The sequence below is a fragment of the Brienomyrus brachyistius genome, chromosome 13 (assembly GCF_023856365.1).
Source record: "Brienomyrus brachyistius isolate T26 chromosome 13, BBRACH_0.4, whole genome shotgun sequence".
NCBI classification, from domain to species: domain Eukaryota; kingdom Metazoa; phylum Chordata; class Actinopteri; order Osteoglossiformes; family Mormyridae; genus Brienomyrus; species Brienomyrus brachyistius.
Genome location: NC_064545.1, coordinates 94,856 through 114,941, shown reverse-complemented (window position 1 = coordinate 114,941; position 20,086 = coordinate 94,856). Strand labels below are relative to the sequence as shown.

Genomic DNA, 20,086 nt, shown 5'->3' with positions numbered 1-20,086 from the left:
GTCGGAGCTCCGCCCCTTTCCGGTGCCTGCCTACAGGGCGAAGGGCAGAGAGAGAGAGTCCGACCCCTGGCCTGCTGGCTCATCCCTACAACCTGTTTCTGTTCTCTTTTACAGTAACGGGGCTGTCAGAATCTCAAAACTCAGGCCGAATAAAAAGAAAGGGATAATCCAAGATTCATTCTTTTCTTTTTTCCCCCCCAACGTTGCCTTGCTTAAAAATTGAAATTAATCTTTATTAATTAATAATAAGTACAAAAAAACAGCAGCAAAAATAATATCCCACCCACATTATTCATAGGGAACTTTAACCCCTACCACAGCGGGAACTCCCTACTGAAATGGCAATTCCATTAAAATGTTTTTGTCAAAATGAAAGGCTAGGCTTCCCCAGCCAGGTCCCATTTTCCCACAGCTGCTTGGTGTGCCAGACGCCGCCACCAGGGGGCAGACTCCTGCAGACAAAAATGTCACCAGCCGCAGCAGTCCGTTGTCAAAGTAAATGGATGAAAGGGCCAAAGCTACATTTACTGACAGGGATACTGCCTTGATCCGATCTCTGTAAACACACACCACGGCACAGCACACCTGTGATAGAATTCCTTCCTAAAATCATTTCACTTCATATATATACACATATATACATACATACATACATACATACATATGTGTGTGTGTGTGTGTGTGTGTATGTGTGTGTATATACACACACACACACACACACACACACACACACACACACAAGGTGGGGAAACTTCGTTTTAAATGCCTATTTTCCAACAACCAGAGGGGGCTCTTCAGGGGCTGTGCTATGCTCACTCTGTCCTAGCAGAGATGTATTCCTGGCTCCTGAGGGTACCAGCCTATGCTAGAGCAGTGTTTCTCAATCCAATCCTTAGGGACCCCGACCCCCCCCCCCAGATGGTTTTTGCACATTTTTGCTCCAGGAGCCAGAAGGGAGCAAGTGTTGACCGTTTCGGGTGTCCCTGAGGATCACTGCCCTGGGTATCCCCAATAAATTCACTCAAACAATGGTTTAGCGATAAATGTGTCATGGGAGCTATTCAACAACAGCCTAGTCAGAGTTGCCTAAAGTGACACACCAAACCACCGGAATGGCTTCAGCCATCAGGTCTTGCACGCACGCACGCATGCACGCGTACACACGCACTCTCCACAGCACCTCTCCACAGCACCTCTCCACACTTACGGCATAAGGCTGAGCTTGCCCCCTGACTTGACGCCTTCCCGTTTCTGGACGTAGTTGGCAGGAATCGTTCCCTCCCTGCCCACTGGATTCTTGGCTTTGTACCAGTTAGGATCCTGAAGAACAAATCGAGTCTTATAATAGGCACCTCTGGACCCAGTGGATCGATACTCTAAAGCGCTTCACCAAAACACATCCGAGGTCCGCTGTACTTGCGACCTAAATGAAACACAAGTCGCGACAAAGTGCACAACTGCAACCCGCCGTATCACCCGGCTCACTGTGTTATGGTCAGCTGCTTAAATTACACACCATAATAGCGGAGCATGAGCGAGTGCTGTAATTGGCTGACACAGCCTGACAAATCAGACTTCTTTATTTAAGCTCATGCTTGCCGAACAAGCTATTAACAGGCTTTCTGTTTCCATGGCAACAGCAGCTCGTTACCTTAGTGACTCCAATGATGGTTAAGACGTCCCCCTTGCTGAAGGGCAGGTCCTGGTCTGTGGCACCCTGGAAGTTGTACTTGGCGACGCACTCTGTGCCGGCCGGCCATGCTGTCTGGGGGGTGTAGACAGACAGCTCAAGCTGGGGTCAAAGGTGACAAAGAAAACACCAGCAGGAGGCACTGGGGAAGTGTACAGTTTTTTGATTAGTTGCTTCTTTTTGGCTTAACCCCAGTACATCTCTCACTGGGGCTACAAGCGGGACACCTGCTGACCGTCAAACCACAGACTTCTGGACGGAGGTTCTTCGTCAACACACGAGCTACCACCCTCGAACCAACGCTCAGTCTGGCAGGCAGGCCGGCAGGCAGGGGGTGGAGCTCTGTGTACGGTCATTCGCACCTGCAGGCTCACACAAATGCTATTCAAATGCATTCAAAGTGGAGGCTGTGATAACAGTGCGGCATGAAGGGCGCTCTAAGGAGTGTATTGTTCCACCGGGTCCTGCCAGGCCACCAGGCCGGGCTGGCCAATGGCAGCTTTGGCACTGCTCGGCGAGCACGTGCACCAGATGGGTAAACTGATAACGAACCCAGGCGGATTCAGTGCCAGTCAGCTGTAACTAACAGCGGTGCTCTGTCTAGACAAGGCCGCTGCTCGGACAAGGAATCGGGCAGCATCAGGAAAAGGGCGGCAGGGCAGGCATCTGAGCGGCATCGCTGCCCCTGCATGGTTTTAATCATCGACATCTGCTTTTGTGTTTCACAGCAGGCAGACACAGCCCTTACATCCAACAGGAAGGTTGCTCGCTTCCCCACAGCACAAATACATATACATAGGGTGGAGAAAAGGGACCTCGCATACTGACTTTTGGCAGACTGAAACTAATTTTCCTCGAAGACCTTGTCCTTATTCATGGACAAAACAGCCCCTTTTAACTGCTGAAAACAAAAAGATCTGCAAAAGGGTGGAGTGTCTTCTAAAACTTTCAATGCTCCAGTATGCTTCTTCATGGAACAACAACAGGAAATTCAGACGTACAAATGCCATGCCATTTAGACGCCAAAATGCCAAGTAAAGATGGATATCAGTTCCCTCAGAGAACGTGAGGCTTCATGACACCAAAAAAAAAAACAAAGCCAAATCAGAACACCCACACAACACTGGCCACCAGCAATTCAGTCTAGTCAGGGCGTACGGTGCATCTATCTAGAGGGAAAGGCAGCGCTCACCTGGACCCCAGACATGCTGATGGGGCTGGGGGTAGCAGATATCCACTCTCGAGTGTCACAGGTAAGCTCGTACCATCAGAGCCAGGGAGCAGGAGCAGACAAGACAGGTGGGGGGGCAGCACTGGAGAAAAAGCACCTGTGGGGAAACAAGACCAGTGATTAGCTCACTTTCTGACGCTACCATCACATACCCTGTGACCAGTGGAAAACCATGCTGTTACAGGACAACATTCTGCACAGCGTTTCGCGCAAAATTTCCCCTCCAAAACAGCAGGCTCATTTCATTTCTAGACCAGTTGGTGCAGAAACCAACTGGTATACAGCAATTCAATGTTTTATTGTCATCTTGGTGGAGACCCAGAGTCATTGGTTCAAAGTGAAGTGTCTCTCATTGCCAGCTAGCAGCTCAATGCGGCGTCAGCCATCTATGCGACGTCATTCGTGCAGTAACCCCAGGAAACGTTCCGGCGAGGCTTCGGCCGCAGCACTCAGACGTAATTAGGGTCCACACGAAATGCAGCATTATGCCTGGACACTGGAGTGTGATGCTCTCTCTGATTGCCGCTTTTAAGGTCTCCTCCTGATTCTCTCCGGGGCTACGGCCTCCCAGTAGGAGGGCAGTGCGAATTGCAGCCACACAGGGGTCATGTCATATCTGAAAACTTAACAGGAAGTAACTATTTTTATTTGAAGAAGAAAAAAAGAAAAAAAGAGACAGGAAGCAGCTGACGCAGATTTTCCAGTGCCACAGACAGGAAGTGGACCAAAAGAGGACTAAGACCTATATGATCCCTCCGCAGATGGAGTCCGGCCACATCAAGGCCGTTCAGTCTCAGCAACAACATCAACTGCACATGGACACGCCAACCTAGAGCCTGACCAGTACCAGTAACCTGAGCCTAGGATGAATGTACCACAATGCACCTTTGACCATGACTCTCGCATCTTGTCCCCATTCTGGAGGGGAAGATAACGATGTTACAGCAGACGAGTTGCAGAGCGGAGCGGGTGGGCAGGCAAAAGGCGCCCAGCTGTGGGAGCAGCGCCTGTAAGCCAGCACGCAAACAGGAAGCTGTCTAATGGCAGACTGCTGCAGAGCCCTATGCAAACTATCAGGGCCCAATTTAGCAGTACTGGTACAGCCTGAGGTCATGTAACTCCGTCTCTGCCATGCACCACTTACGAGCAGTGCGTGGGCGGGTGGGAGGAAGCTGAGGTGCCTCTGCAAAAGGACATCAGAAAAGAGGAACCGGGCTACGGTGCTTCCTACACCCACCTCAGCAATGGTAATGGGGGCCGGACGGCAAGGTGCACAACAGCAAGGAGAAGGCCCTTCTGGCCCGACCTCTCATTTACTACACACACACTAAGCAGGACAGACAGAACGTGGACCAAAACAGCCTACACCCCACATCTCAGCGTCTACCATCAGAGATCCGAAGCAATAAATTTGAAGAGATGAAAGAGCCAGTTGTCACTTTCCTTCACAGCAACAATGCAGAATTTCATTGTTAGCCCCAGTGAAACTTCTCAAAAAAAGCATTTGTTGTAGCAAAACGAAATTTAAGGCACAGAGTTGCCAGTCCCATCACAGGGCATGGACAGGTGGGCAGATACATGCACACACAAAGGCACGGCACACCGTTCCAGAACTTTTCCATAGCATCAGGAAGATACGCCACTTAGAATTGTATTGATAAAAAAAAAAATAAAAAATTCTAACTTCAGTACTACCACCAGCTTTGGTACCTTGATAGCAAAACATTCAATACTAAAATCAATACTGTAAAACGTTCCCTTTTAAAAATATTATTGCTTTGAAATAAAGACCTATTTATGAATTAACCAACAGCAATTCCCTATAACGCAGTTTTAACATTATCATTGAATCACGCAAATTGATTAAACTCCATTCAGTGCAGAGATTCTGATATTAGTTTGTTGTTGATGTTAGCTTTATATTTATTTTGTCTGTGATTTTAGCCTAAACATGACTATTAGCTATTAAACTGAAAGGTAAAATGTAAGTTACATCAGTATCATATGTCTTATGTCTGCATACATGCGATGATCTTTAACCCCACCCCCCCTTTTATAAATCAGGGTAAGACTGATGCCCCGCCAGGTTAAGTATGTTCCCCCCCGTTTGCATACTAGGGCTGTCAGATCTGGGCATTTGACGCTATTGTTTGGTTTAAAACAAAAGTAACAGCATCGCTCACTTCATGCCACCTTGCTTATAAGCTAGAGGCTGTTAGTGGGCAATAACTGTCTCCATCTTCCATCTATGTAGCTTCTTTGCAGACATGTGAAATAAGTGTGACTGTACCCCTCACCAAAGCACAGGTTCAATTCGTCCACTATACTTGGGAACTTCTTAGTGTGTTTAAATGTCACCTTTTCACCTTTTCTTCTCCAGACAATCTTTTTTTCCAGATGCCCCAAACAGTCAGAAAGTGGATTCAGAGAAAATGACTTTACTCCAGACCTCAGCAGTCCAATCCCTGTACCTATTGTCAGTCCCTGATGTTTCCCTTGGAGAGAAGTGGCTCCATCATCCAAAAGTCTGGGCCTCACCATGCATGCAGATGCACTCACACCTGCCTGCTGCCATTCCTGAGCGAGCTCTGCACTGGTGGTGCCCCGATCCCACATAAAAAGGCCTATTTATGAAAAAATTAACTGAATTAACTTTAGAAGATGGTCTTGGCACTTGCTGGACTTTCCTGAACGCCCTGAAGCCTTCACAACAACTGAACCTCTCTCGAAGTACTTGATAATCCGATAAATGGTTTATTTGGGTGCAATCTTATTAGCAGCAATATCCTTGCCTGTGAAGACCTTTGTGTGCAAAGCAATGTTGACTGCACGTGTTTCCTTGCAGGTAACCATGGTTAACAGGAAGAACAATGGTTTCAAGCACTACCCTCCTTTTAGAGCATCCAGTCTGTTTTTCTAACTCAATCATCACGACAGAGTGACCTCCAACCTCTCACCTGTGTTAAAGAGAGAAACACTGAAATGATGCAGATCACTCTTCAGAACATTCTGGAGTATATGCAAATTGACATCATAAAAACTGCAGCAGCAGACTGTGAAAATTAATATTTGTGTAATTCTGAAAACTTGCGGCCACGGCTGCGCTTGTTATAACTGTTGTATTTGTCCATCTTTTATGCACATTGAAATGTTTAATGTGTGACTACTGTAAGCTGTTGCACTCCAAGAGAGGCTCCTTTTTTTGTTTGTGAAGGGAGAAGAATGTCCAGCTCGTTCTTATGTTTATGGGGCAGTGAGGAAGAATCCGACTGCTTTGGTATTTTTTATTTAAGAAATAACATACTTGTAAGACACAGGCATACAACAAGTCTTTAGTTTTATTTTGTTAAGTCACATACACCCTCAAACTGCATTCACCATGACCCACCCCCTTCCCATCATACTGCACTCCCTGCTGGGTCAGAACACCTGAAGTGTGGCTGTCACAGCAGTAACCACTGTGCCACATCTGGGCCTGCACCTTCCCCACCAAGCATGTCGCATCACCAACATTTGCAAGATTTGCAAAATGATACAATAGTTATTTTTAAATATTCGCTTTTGTGTTTCAATAATAAGTTAAGGTTAACTATATGCAAGCGAGCATCCCCTTCATCATTTAGCAGAGCCTGTCCACCAGCCACCCCAGGACACCCAGCCAGTACTGGCGTTTCACTCACACAGACATACAGACACAGACACACAGGGAGGGATGGAGGAACAGACAGCTGAACACATACATGAAAAAGAAAATGTCAGTGTTCTATAAAGGGCACAACTGGAGGCATCAGGATGCAAACCAAGCCAGCAATATTACAAGAATGTGTAAGTCACACAAATATGGATTACAGGTCTAAATATGGTCAGCCAGCAAAACAAAACAGGAAATGACACAGAGAACAAATGTGCTCTAAATGGCCAGGTTAGGGACTAATTGGCGTATCGGGCCTGTTTTCTGGAGTATGTCATGCGTAGCGTCACGCGTTTAAAGCTCTCAAACACATTCCGGCGTGACATAAACAAAGAGCATACTGGTATATAAGGCTCGCCTGCATAAGAAACATGGACTCCTATCAGAAATACGTTTTCTCCACTTTTTTGCCACTGATCCTCTAATGTGTGAGATCAGAGCTGGAGGATGCGAGTGTTGCTGTCACTGCTAATTCTCTACAGCTGGTGCTACTCACGAAGCTCAGGATTAGCATGCTTTCAATCCTGATCATAACAGACTCCTGTGAACATGCAGGAGATCTCATGTAGACTTTCGTGCCTCATTCGGCTTGGCACGGCGGCAACAGAAGAGGGAGCCTTCAGGCTCGAACTCCGAATCACAGTCGGCTCAGTATCTTTCCCCAGGGCTCACCAGCGAATCCCAGGAGGGGAGTGTGACCGAGCTGCAGCCAGGGAGGCACATGCACTACTCTTCTCCATCATGAGGCAATGGGGAAGAGCTATAGAAAAAGAACTAACAGGAGTTCCTAAGACAAGTCACACCAACCTAAGGATAAACAGAAACTTCCGCTATCTTACCGCTATTCAAAAAGACAGACAGCATAGAGCTATAGATGCTAAGTAAAGCCAACAAGTGGCACGGGGAGAGCTTCAATAGTGCAGACAGAATGCAGCACTTATGCACTCATGCGAGATGCACAGACACAGGATTCTCTTCCTCCCCGTGCTTTTTCAGCACTACCGGGTAGTCGGAAGGGCGCTTTTTCACACGTCAGTCTTCGCGCCTGTTGCCACAAAAGACAGAGGCAGCTAATCTGATGGCTATGGTTTAAAAATACGCCAGAGACGACACGAGGCAGGGTGCAGGAGAGAGAGGATTCCTGAGGGCACACTGGGGGGCCTTGCGGGCTCCAGTGCCGAGCCGACACGAAGGGGGATTGAGAGATCGCTGATGAAACACTCAGTAATGCTGAGCAGAGGGAGGCATTGGGTGGTTCCAGGACGCAGGCACTTCAAGACGAGGGGGAGGGGAAAAAAGATGGAAAAAAAAACAAAACAAACAATCTATCCCTAAAGTGACAATTGGACTATCACTATTCCGGTGGGTGGAGCAGAGTCTGGACCCACTGCCCCTACCTTTGACATGTGATCATAACCCATTCTCCGGGAACAGAGGCATGGGCAGGAAAATTATCTGTAGTTACGCTGGAGGAAACGGGAGCATATAGGTGAGAGCGCACTGGTCATAACTTGCCTAGCGCTACAACAGCCCTATAAACATTCCTGCCTACATCAGGACAGGACTGCCGAACAACACACACGCTATGGAGCTTGCTGTTTGCTAGCCAGTGGAGTGGAGTTTGGGGAGTGCCTCATCACACTGGCCACGGGAGGATGACATCACTGCACAGGGGAGTGACTCCATGACCTAGCATATTGTGTGCGCTCTGCATCTGCAACGGCAACTAAACCCCCGTGATGAGCGGAATCGCTGCCAAGCGCTCAAGCCAAATCAGAACTCACCGTACATTCGGCTGTATCTATTCATGTTCAATGAAACCCAAAAACAAAAACCTCAAAAACAAGCATTGGAGCAGTTGAATTTATATATAACCAGAGGACTCGTGAATTTCATTCTCAGGCGAGGTTTTTAATAGGATTCCAGCTGACTGCTGCACTGGGACTTCGGGAGGCTGAGGACATACCAGGGCTGTTCGCTGGGCTGGAGCCCCTTTTCATATTGTGGACAAAGTGCATCCTTTGTGCACCCGCTCAACATGCGGTGACCCTGCGACCCTGCCGGGACTCGCTGGGCTGCACCACGCCCCCACACCGCCACTGGGATCTACTTCATGGGACCGCCCCGAGCCCCCACCAGAGGAGTGCAAAGGGGGTATATGAGGTGGCTTTCCTCACAAAAGAGAGTGTTTGGGGATAATCTCTCAGCCTGTGTGGAGGGAGCTGCAGGCTGACAGGGTGGGGTGGGGGGATAATTAGCTCCTCATCCTCAGGCTCATTTCCATATACACAACAGGGGGAGATGATCAGACCCTGCCAAATCAGCGCTGGCCACACCCACTCCACTACCCAATACCCACAGCTCACCTCCGTGACCGATTCTAAGCTGAGATGCAGTCCTGAAGGGACAAGCACGTAATTTGAGTGAATATTTGTACATTTTTAATCTCATGTTGACATCCGTCGAAGGCCCAGGGAGAGACGGGGATGGCGTTGGGAACATTGGCTTCATGCAATAAGGAGCATACATTCCATGGGAGGGTGGGGCGCTTTGAAACAGCCAAGGTGGAGAGAGAGCCGGTGCTACTGCCGCCTCGGCCATGGGGTTCGATGGTAAAGAAGCTCTCACAGCAGTCTGTGAGGCATGCGCCCTCATGAATGTCTCCACGTGCTCAGATCTCAAGAGCATGCTCGCACACCTCTGATGTCTGAGCACAAGGGACGGAAAACCTCACTGGTGCATCGCAACTGAAGTCAGGGGCTGCACGACTCACTCAAACATCAAGACAATAATCCAGTTACAAACTCTGAGATTCACTCATATAACTGGCAGTCGTCAATACATTAAGACAGGCTTTGAAGAGAAAAGTCTTCACGTGGGTATGGTATGGCCTGAGAGCTAATCACGTCAACGCACACATCATCAGCCCAATTCCACAGTTATACCAAGGTGACAATGGATTGTTTAAATTTGTCAGCACTGGGTTTTGTATTAAATTCCGCTGCTGTTTCGGTGCTTGCTCGTCAAGATGGCAGCACATTTGAACAGCTCAGCTAACACAAACACACCTTCATATGCATCAGAGAAAGTCTTGTGCTCTCACCATGCATCAATGTCATCTCTTTGAGCAGAAACAAAATAACACAAAAAAGTAAAATGATCCATTTAAAAAAGGGAGTTAACAATGGACATACATGAGACGCCATCCAACGAAAGCCTGAAGCGAAACCAAAAGAACACACAGATTTTCACCTGTTTTTGCATGTGATATTAACATTTTACAGCACATTGAGAAACCATCAATGCCTAGCTGGGCAACACATTAAGAAGCCTTTTATGCATTTGAAATAATTATTTTGACTGGTCTCATCATTGCTCCTTGAAGTTGCAGACGTATCATGCCTGCAAAGGTACCAATACATGCGTTTGTGTGCACGCTGCAGGGCATTGCAATTTGCTGAAAGACAAAATCAGCAAGAAGACGGTGTTGCATCAACCATCCTGATCAGGCCTTTGCCCTCTACTGATTGTTTTATACCCTGATATTTGAAATCCACACTCTCCCAGAGCCTGCACACATCTACCAATGTGTATAATTTTTGCTCTGGGAAATGGTACACAATAATAAATCAGAATACTTGAAGGCTTCAGCAGAGTGAGCCAAGCAAAAAGACAACACTGCCTTTGATCTTTACTGCAGGCCCAGCACAAGCACACCTGGTGGCAAAAGAAGGAACATCAGGATGTCAACAAACAATGACACAGACCAGGACACCTGGGCCAAAGATAGCACAGCAGTTACCGGCCTGGGAATCAAAAGGTTTGCTGGTTTAGGCAAATTAAAGTAATGACTTCATGAACCATGCTGCGGTACAAAACACTAATAACAATGCAAGGGTAAAGAAAAGTGCTTGGTTATGCAAAGGTAAACATATAACATGAAGTGACTGCGGACCCACTGACCGTCGCTGCTCAGGTTGGCTGGATTACAAAACGGGTGCAGTGAGGGAGGTGTCACAGGTCCCGTTATCTTAAAGAACCACACAAGCATTGAGACAGGTCTGGGTCTGCCAGTTCTCCCACCAGCCCCAACCCCAGAACAGCATGATAAACCCAGCCAAACCATTACTGACCCAGAACGGTGTCAGAGTTCACAAAGATTCGGTGTGTGGGGTCAAACCTTGCAAACAGACTCAAGAGACTGGGCACAAGTAAGCGAATGGATGAACATGAAACGCTCTAAACTTCCAAAGAGAGGCAAACTTACGGCCCCGCACTCTCAGGATTTTCCATCCTGGATGAATTCTACTCAGCATTCTGGGAAGGAGCTTGGACTTTTGAGAGCGAAAACAGGTATAGCTTCATTCTCCTTCAGGTTGCGAAATGCCCGGTGCGTCTGCATGTCAGGGTGTGTGCAGATAGGAAGAAACAAAAAAAAATGCCATCAGCTGAGCTGTTCAGCAAGACTGGACAGGCGCTGAGAATTCTTACCCGAGGGTTTGGGTAAGACCGGAGCCGGCACTCCTCATTATCCCAGAGAGACAGCAGCGTGAGTGTGCGATGTGAAAAACACCCCACGGGTGGTTACTTTGCCCAGGTCCAAATGTAAAACCTCGACTGCACCAGTAGAATTCAAAAGTTTGTATAAATATATATCTCGGCTTAGCAACTCACGCACAATAACCTTAAGAACAGCGACCCGGAATTGAAACGTTACGGGCAGGTCCATGTGGCGGCGTCGGAACATTTCTACACATGGGCCATCGCAAATTATACAGCTCCCTCAAGGACACCTCCGTTGCACTGTACATCTAAATGATTAATCATGGCTCCAGCACGGCCATTACAGGCCTCTGCAGCTGGCACGCTGGGGCACTGCAGGTGGGAAGCAGGCAGTTAGAGACCCAAAGAGGCTTCAGCGACTAGGCCCTGATCTCAGACAGCTCCCCTGGACAGAAGACGGACTAGTCTTTTACAATCGATTCAATTTGTTTACAATATATTCTGCTGTATTCATTTGATGACATGTGTTAATATACCCTACACTGTACTCGAACACTTTTGATACTCAAAAAAAAAAAAAAAAAAAAAACACTTTGCTTTTTATATGCAGGGAAAGTGCTATTTATTTTTTTTAACACACAAAACATTTTTATGAATAGCCTGAATGTTCATTCTGATTATTCAAATATACAATGGAAGAGCTTAACAACAAAATATGTCTTGGTGGCAGACAATTTAACTGTACTAATTCAATCATTCTACTAGTTAAAAGATGCCGAGTTGGCCTGCATGACGTGCGATCTTAATAATCGACACAGCATGTTATGCATATGCAATTGTCACACTGCAAGGATTGCAATAGACAACTGGGTTGAAAACAGAGCTGCACAATATATCATTTCAGAAATAATCACTTTCACATTTATCAGCACTGCACTGTGTCTGTTGACAAGTCGCATCAACACCACCAACTTATATGACACACTATTAGTAGGTTAAACTACGGCCAAATAGAATTTTTTTTGGGCAATTTAATCTCCTTGTTTTATAAATATTGAAATATCACTCACAGAAATTTCACATACTGCAATGTGATATTGTGCAGCCATAGTTTGCACAATTTTTACTCTGTCATAGGAAACAAAACTTAGCTAGTTTTGCCATTTTAATGATTGTTCATTGTCAATCACTATCATTTTTGTTCTTACTGTTGGACTGAGACAGTGTAGTATAAGAAATTTTACAAAACTGAGTGAAGAGAACAAAAGCGAACAAGAACCTATCACGAGAAGGCAGTCTTCAGCCATATGGTAATATTTTGGATTCCAGAGACAATAGAGAAAAAACAAATGATTTTAGCAGTGCTTAGTGAATGTTGGCACAACTAGCACCATACCACCAAATTATTTGACAGACTATTAATAGTTCCATTTGAGTATTAGTTTATTTTGGGTAAATTTTCAACTCTTGTATTATAAAAATCTCAATATGTATTGCAAATATTGCAATGTGAATTTTTAACTCCCCAATATCGTTCAACCTTAATCCACTCCTAAAGAATCCCGGGAAATGCCGTGTACAGTAAAATGTTTTCCAGTAAGAGCTTTGAATGCCTGGGAAAAATGTGTTACGCTCTGACGCATCCACTGAAAGCTTGGCTTTAAGATCCATAAGTTAAGATCCATAATAAGAAATTACACTCCGCTGTCAAAGGCATCTCAGCAGTCAGAAACAATAAGAATGACACTGCTTGCAGGAGGAAATATGCTAGTGAGCGTGATGTCACATTTTCTGCCATCTGTATTTTTGACAGTCAGTCAATTTAGTCTCTACCTCTTCTGGACTAAAGTTTCTTCAGTCTTGCCACAACCAACAATGGATTGCAGATGAAGTGCTGGGTGAGGTGAAATTCTGGGCATCCCTTATTAATAACTAATGAGATGTGATGCCCTACAGAGATCCAAACCCTGTGGCCTGTCTCTGTTCCATTTAATTTGTCCCAAAGTGCGAACACGCAAAATTTTTTAATTTCTTGTCTTGTGAGAATAAATTTTTATGTTTCCTTTTATGTTTAACAAAATGGCATCAGTGCCATTTAGTTAACACCAAGTATGAGTACTGATGCTCGCTTTCTGGTGTCATGGATATCGATACCCATTTGGGCAGTGCGATGTCTTAAAATATGCCTTATTTGAACTTAAAAATATTTGGATAAACGAAAACATCCTCTCCCATTGCAGCACCAAGCAGGGCATAATTTATTTAACAACAAAAAAAAGGTGAAAACCTGAACAAAACGATATACAAACGATCCACTTAACAGCCAGCATTAAGATTTGTCAGGATGGAATAGGTGGATTAATTATGAAATAAAAGCATGTCACTCTATAACCAAAAGCAGTTTTATACTATGTACCACCTCAGAAAGTATCAAGTGCCCAACTGATACTAGGAAATAGCTTGTTATCTTCATTGCACGAGGTATATCATTTGATATTTCCTCTGTCTGTGCTAGGGATCGTCACATGTTTGGTTATAGCACAGCGTAGCTGTTGACAGCGATTTTGTCATAGTCTCTTTTGTATTACTTTTTAAATGTTTACTAGTCTTATATGAACCTGAATTCATACCTCCTCTTGACAGTTTAGCAGAGCACGGTTTGCACTATGCTTAGAATTTTGTCATTAATTCTGAAACCACAGATAATTTATCCGGCATATTTTGCTCGTTAATGATATTGCTGATATGTCATCGTGTGGTATCAGTTATAAGCATCAGCACATTGTTACAACGATGAGTAGGACATGAGCATGATATCAGTCCACTCACTGCAGTCCACTAACATCTGAATGGGGAAACTCCATCATTAATAAAGGCCTTTCTGTACCCATCCCTGTGTAACATACTTCAGCCAAGCCCCTTCCATGCCACCTCTTCTGGCCTTGACGCTTGATCACACTCAGTAGGCTGCTGATTTTCTGCCACAAACTGACAAAAAAGCCATTTTCAGTCAACAGGAACGGTGATTTGCATACCCGGATTAAGAATGCTGCAGACCGTTCATAGAATTTTAGCAAAAGCACAAACAGGATGCAAGGGCCCACAGTTACATCTCTGCTGTTTCTGGTTTTACATGGGGTGTAGAGTAGCACCATGACATTAACACCAAGAGCTGAGGCGGGGGAGAGGGCAGGCAGGTTTGCTGGCCGGCTGCACATCATGGATCATCAAGCACGCATCTGACCTAAATTTGACCCCACGTGGGCCGACTTGGCATAGAGAAATTGGCCACTGCTTGCTCATCCCCATCGTCCCCACCCTCCTCTGCAGTGCTGTCAATCTGTTGTTCACATTCACACCTGCAACTCCTCCCCACACTACTTCCTAATTCAAAGACACATAAGCCCATACAAGTACAGCTGTCACACAACCTAATTAAGCCTCAAAAAAGTGAGTGGCCCAACTAAGTGACGAGCCTGGCGGGCCATTCAGTTGCAGATTGCAGCCAAGTGTATTCTCGTTCCATTAAGGAAGGAAGAGGAAATAGAAGCATGTAAAATTATCAGCCGCAAGCTGTCAAAGGAACACCAACCAAGTGAGAGAACAGACAGCATCTCAAGAGGCAAGTGACCGGTGAACAAAAGCAAAGATAAAGTACATCCAAAAACACACTACGCTTCGAAAGGAGGGGATTATCCTTCATGAAATCTGAACCGAAAAAAAAATATCCCTGTCAAGAGTAGTAGCGAGGAATGGTGAAGAAATAAAAAGAGGCTGACAGTGTCAGCCATCTTTGTCAAAATCACCCAGAGCCATCGAAACGAGGGGGGGATGAGCATTTCCGGCGAGGCATCACAGGGGTTTGAAGGAGCAGGAGTGGCCGCCATGAAGGTGGCGAGGCGGAGAGAAGCACTTCCTGCTCATCTGTCACATCCTCCCGCCCCCTCACACTAGGGACCCGAACCCCTGGCACAGCTCAGCGCCAACACTCTCAAGAAGTGATGCCAAGATGCGGTTCTTGAAACTGCTATTATTTCCCCTGCTTTCTTTGGGTGAATAATCTTCAGGTGCTCAACATGGGGCTACCAATGGATTGTCAGCTTTATCCAAGACAGGAACATCCTTCAAAGAAGATGACAACGCATTTCCTGCAGCATTACATCATCTTATCATTTAGTTACCTAGCAACCATCGTCTTCAGGGTGACTTTGGGGTGGGCGAAATGACAATACATTTTCTTCTTTTCCCATTCATGCCATAATACTTTCGCCTGAATTAGTATCTAGAATGCCAAACACATATGACAGATTATTTGTCATACAGCTAATCCCTATAGTCATATACTATCAACATACTGAATATTCATAAAGGCAATCAGAGCACAAAGATCTAGAATTTGAACATGCCTCAGCTAACAGAATGGATCACACATGGTTTCTGGATAGGCCAGGGTATGCTCTGCAAGATAACAAGCCCACAAGTGGTTCCCAACTCATTTGAGGCTTGTCTTTGTCTTGTCCCAGATCAGGCTCCCTCTCATTGCCTGCCTCCCTCCAGAGTTGTCCTTTGCCCTAGCCTTCAAAGCTGCTGCCTTTTCACTAGAGGTTTCCATCAACACAGCCTCCCGCTCTGAGAGCATTTCCCACCATGCAGATGGTGGGGTCGCCCTCACCTCGGCCAACTTGGCCCAAGCAGGCCCAGGTGTTTGGGCTGCTGAGACCCAACGATGAATCTCTTAAGAACACAGCTGGACTGCAGTCACTGATCCACTCTGGCGTGAGAAGGGAAGGAGTATGAGTCCCACTGGTCCTGACCTGCCCCAGGCCAGTGTTAAGGGGAACACCCAGTCCCCAAACCACAGTAGCAGGCAGGACAGCATGTGATGCCCAAAATCCACAACAAACACAAACCAGAAACTTCAGTTCTCACGCTTCCTTGAAACGACAAAGATATTTGGAAAAATATGAGCAGAAGCTACAGCAGTGCTAGGAAGCACATTTCGCTTCTAAATGGGGATAAAGGGAAAGCACCACAATGTTTCGCTACGTCCCAAAAGATGTAACGAGGTCTCAGTTTAACATGGAGCTCAAACTAAAAACCAGATTTAAATAGAGCCGCAGGGTCAAGACAACGGCAGCATTGTGGGTGAACAAGTGAAGCATTCACAGAACAGCATCTCCGTCGAGAACCAGAGGCATACCGCGCTTCCGTCAGAAAAGCATGGCGTCTCAAACACAAGCCAAACGTGTGGCTCAGACCTTGTTACGAGTCAAACAAGCTGCCTCGTTAAGAGCAAAGGAGGCGGGCCGTAATGTGCTGCCAGGGAAGCCAGACAGGCCTGCAGGTGCATGGTGCAAATACATGACCCCATGCCCTGCTGGCAGCACTTGTTAATGATGAATACATCTCTACACAGGGGCTTATGATTTCAGAGGCTCAACATGCCAGGGACCCTCAGTTACAAAGCCCCCCCCCCCACTAATGCAGGGAGCGAAGTTCAGGTGGGAAAGAATCCAAATCAGCCATATGGCTAATAGCAACACTGCGCTAATGAAACTGATTGCAGTGGAAGGTGGTACCGGAGAGAGGTAGGGAATATACAGTAAGTTACAGGCTGAGCAAAAGCGGCTGGCATGCAGGGAAGTGGGGAGGGGGTGGAGTATCCAGGGCTCCTGTGGGAGCTTCATTACCTGATTAGAGACCAAAGAGGTGAGCAAAAGAGATGAGGCAGACTACAAGGGGGGATGCTAGACTCCTCCTAAGGGACTGTGGATGCACTCTAAGTGGAGTGTGCTGCTGTGGCTACACCGTCTGCACACATCCATTTATCCATTAACATCTGGGAGTCACAATGTAGTCCATTACAGATTGCATCCCCCCATGCCCCATTTGAAATACCACACCAGCCCTGCCTTGAATCTAGTGCCCACACCTTCATATTCAGCTGTGTAAACCAAGGCTGAGAAACGGAATAGAAGACCTGATTCGAAGAAAAGGAAATCCCAAGGCTATGCAACAACTACACCTGCAGGCCTACTGAGAGGTGCCCGTTTACCTGCTAAATGCTCTTCCTGTTCGACTCCTAACCCAGACAGCTTAAAGCAAGCATGCAGGGTTCCTGCTGGCACCTCATGCACTTTCACCCACAGCATTGATTCCACTGTCAATATGCAGACTTTCTCTGTTGTAACAATCAGTATCAGAGCGTAAGGGGGCAATAAAGTGCTTGTGATTTCAGTACATCATCTGCAAAAAAGGTAGAGGTAAGAATAGTTGATTAATCAGCCAATAATTAATTAATAATTGGGCATCAGACTTGAGCTATTTCGGAGTTCTTAAAAAGCACTGTACATAAAACTGTTTTGTATGTTAAAGATGGTTATGAAGGGCACCACGCCCTGCCCAAATGACAAAAGAAAATATACTCGCTCGCAAGATAATCAGAGGCAACCCTTGCACAGGAGAGGAGGGGACAGAGAAAGACAGAATGGAAAAGTTTGTGTGAAAGTGCAGAGCGAAAAAGTGACACTTCAAATGTGGCAACCACACTCATCTACAGCAAAACAGGGTTTTTTTTAAAAAGGGAGGTGGGGCAAGGCCAGGTATTCAAAAATAGAATGGAAGGAACTGCTGTCCACTTGCCTGTAAGTCACAATGTATAGCTTATTTCTTAATCATGGGCATATCGACCATGCTCTAATTTAAAACTCACTTATAAGAGCACTTACAAACACTTTCAAAGGCACATCTCGGACGGTACTAGGAAGATAGAGGGGAAGCAGGTCTTGTTCATCTCTCTCCACCCCGGCTTGGCTTAGGCTGCAGGAGGAAGTGACCTTATGTGGCCAGAGCCTGTAATTTATCTACCCCTCATTAATTCAAATCAGCTACACAAAACACAGAACTTTACTTGCACGGCTAGAGCCCAGCATTTGAATAACTGGACACGGGAGCCATCTCTGCACTTCGCAGCCGAGTAACTGAAGCAGCGGGAAATTCAGGGGCCTAACCTACAAACACACATCTGCAGATATGGGCAACACTGTGGTGAGACAGAGGACAGGTCCAACCAAGCTCTCTTATGAAAGAGGAAGTCTCTAAAATACAAAAATTGGCAGAATAAGTTAAAGCAAATGGTACTACAAAATGAAAACTGAATCCCTGATATGCTTGTTGACGGTAACGTCAGCTGGAAGATGTAATGAGCTGCGGTGCCATGCGGCCCTGAGGCAAACTGGGTGAATATTAACTTGACCAGAACAACACAAACAAGTCAGGCTCATTTGACGGCCAATCACAAAACAGCTGCGACTGCTTCACTTCCTCCTTCACCTTTGAACCTGTCATTCTAGCTACAGTCACAGACCAACCTCTCCCATGTTACAGAGACACGGTTACTGAAATGACTTGTGTATAAATGGAGGTAGAAAAACAGCATCCCGTTTGCTGTTCCTGCTGAGCACAGGCTGGTCCAGCTGTGCTCACTGCATCAGCACCCCTTGCCCCGTGCCATTTCCAAGCAGCTGCCCGCTGTTCCACCTGCTGAGCATGTGTGGCCCACTTCCTCATTCAGAACTTCATGCTCCATCGGATTTCCCAGACCACCATGAGGAGGCAGCGCCCTCAGTGGACTGCCCAGGTGAGTCTGTGGCAGCCCCAGTGCGACAGAGACCGATTGGCTGAGCCTCTCAAATTCATTGCCTTGGCAGCTATGAGGTTTTTATAAGGTCACATGCAAAAAGGTTCCCCCAAAAAAGTAATGCATGTGTAATGCAAATCAGGCTCCATGTGACTCTATGAATAAGCTGGCAGAAGCTGTTCATGAAAGCCCAAAATCGATTTTCTGAGTATTTTAATTACCGAGAACAACTAAGGGCATGTAATACCGCTCAGACAAAAAAAAGAACTGCAACACTTATGCTCCATAAACACTGGACTCTGCCTGACAAGGAAGGTTTTTCGCTTAATCCACATTGCCTGTTTTGGGCTCTGCTTTGTGCCATGACTAAGAAATTAAGTTTTAATCTGTGACAGATAGCTTGCTTTGTCTGAATCAGTCTCAGCATCCAGAAGAGACAAAACGACACTGAATATTCAGAACAACCCCCCCCACACACACACACACAAAATATGCTAACAGCCCCTTCCCACCAGTCTTCAACAGCCTCATCTTGTTGGGAGTAAAACCAAGCATGCACCAGCCCATATGAGCAACGGACAGCACTGTCGTGTGCTCAGAAAACCTCCCTCTCCTCCAGACCGTGGCACACGTGTGCTGGCAAGAACTCAGTGACACAACTTGGGAAGCAGCCTGTTCCTCCAGCCGCCGTTCAGATGGACCTCCGCCACTTCACTGGGCTCCATACATCAGCAACAATGCTCTCATTCTGCTCCACGGGTGAGGGGCGGCAGGCCAGGGGCTATCCTGAGGGCCCAGACAGCTGCCATACTGACACACAGAGGGCAGCAGCAGACTGTGCCACCCCACTCCAGCGGGCAGACCCGGGAATCCACACCCCTCTCTCTGCCATCCAGACCGGCTCTTTTATTCACACAATCAGGATGCATGCATGCTCCATCCTGGCCAAGGCTAAGGAAAACTGTCCTGCACGTTACTAAACAAGAATAACTCCAAGCCGTCAAATGACTCGATAACCTAGGAGAAAAGCCTACGTTTGAGAGCTGCTGGCTACACACTGCACTTTCCCACAGTAATATGTACATTAAATAAGCCTTCCTTTTAAGGCTGTTGGACGTATAAAAATAGAACAAATCATTGTCAGAAGACTGCCCTAATTGAGAGAACACAGTTTCCTTAACTGATGCAATTAAAAGATGTTCCTGCTAAAATGCATTGCTCTGTGAGGTAGGAGTGAAATTGAATCAGAAGCTCTGCTGAGTAAAACAGCAAGATCAAGGCACGATTGCAAATCATTTTAGTCTATTAATACTAGAGCGATCATGTCACACG

The 20,086-nt window shown here is 46.3% G+C and overlaps 1 protein-coding gene across 2 annotated transcripts in view; it reads right to left on the bottom strand.

Moving 5' to 3' along the window:
• Positions 1–20,086, bottom strand: part of csk (C-terminal Src kinase) — a 31,091-nt gene that overhangs the window by 9,315 nt on the left and 1,690 nt on the right. For both annotated transcript variants that reach the window (XM_048972418.1, XM_048972417.1), the window contains exons 2-4: positions 2,883–3,018; positions 1,652–1,765; positions 1,208–1,320 (exon numbers count right to left, since the gene is read on the bottom strand). In XM_048972418.1, the coding sequence (XP_048828375.1) occupies positions 1,208–1,320; positions 1,652–1,765; positions 2,883–2,897 (242 nt within the window). In that variant the 5' untranslated portion in view covers positions 2,898–3,018. The remainder of the gene's footprint in view (positions 1–1,207; positions 1,321–1,651; positions 1,766–2,882; positions 3,019–20,086) is intronic.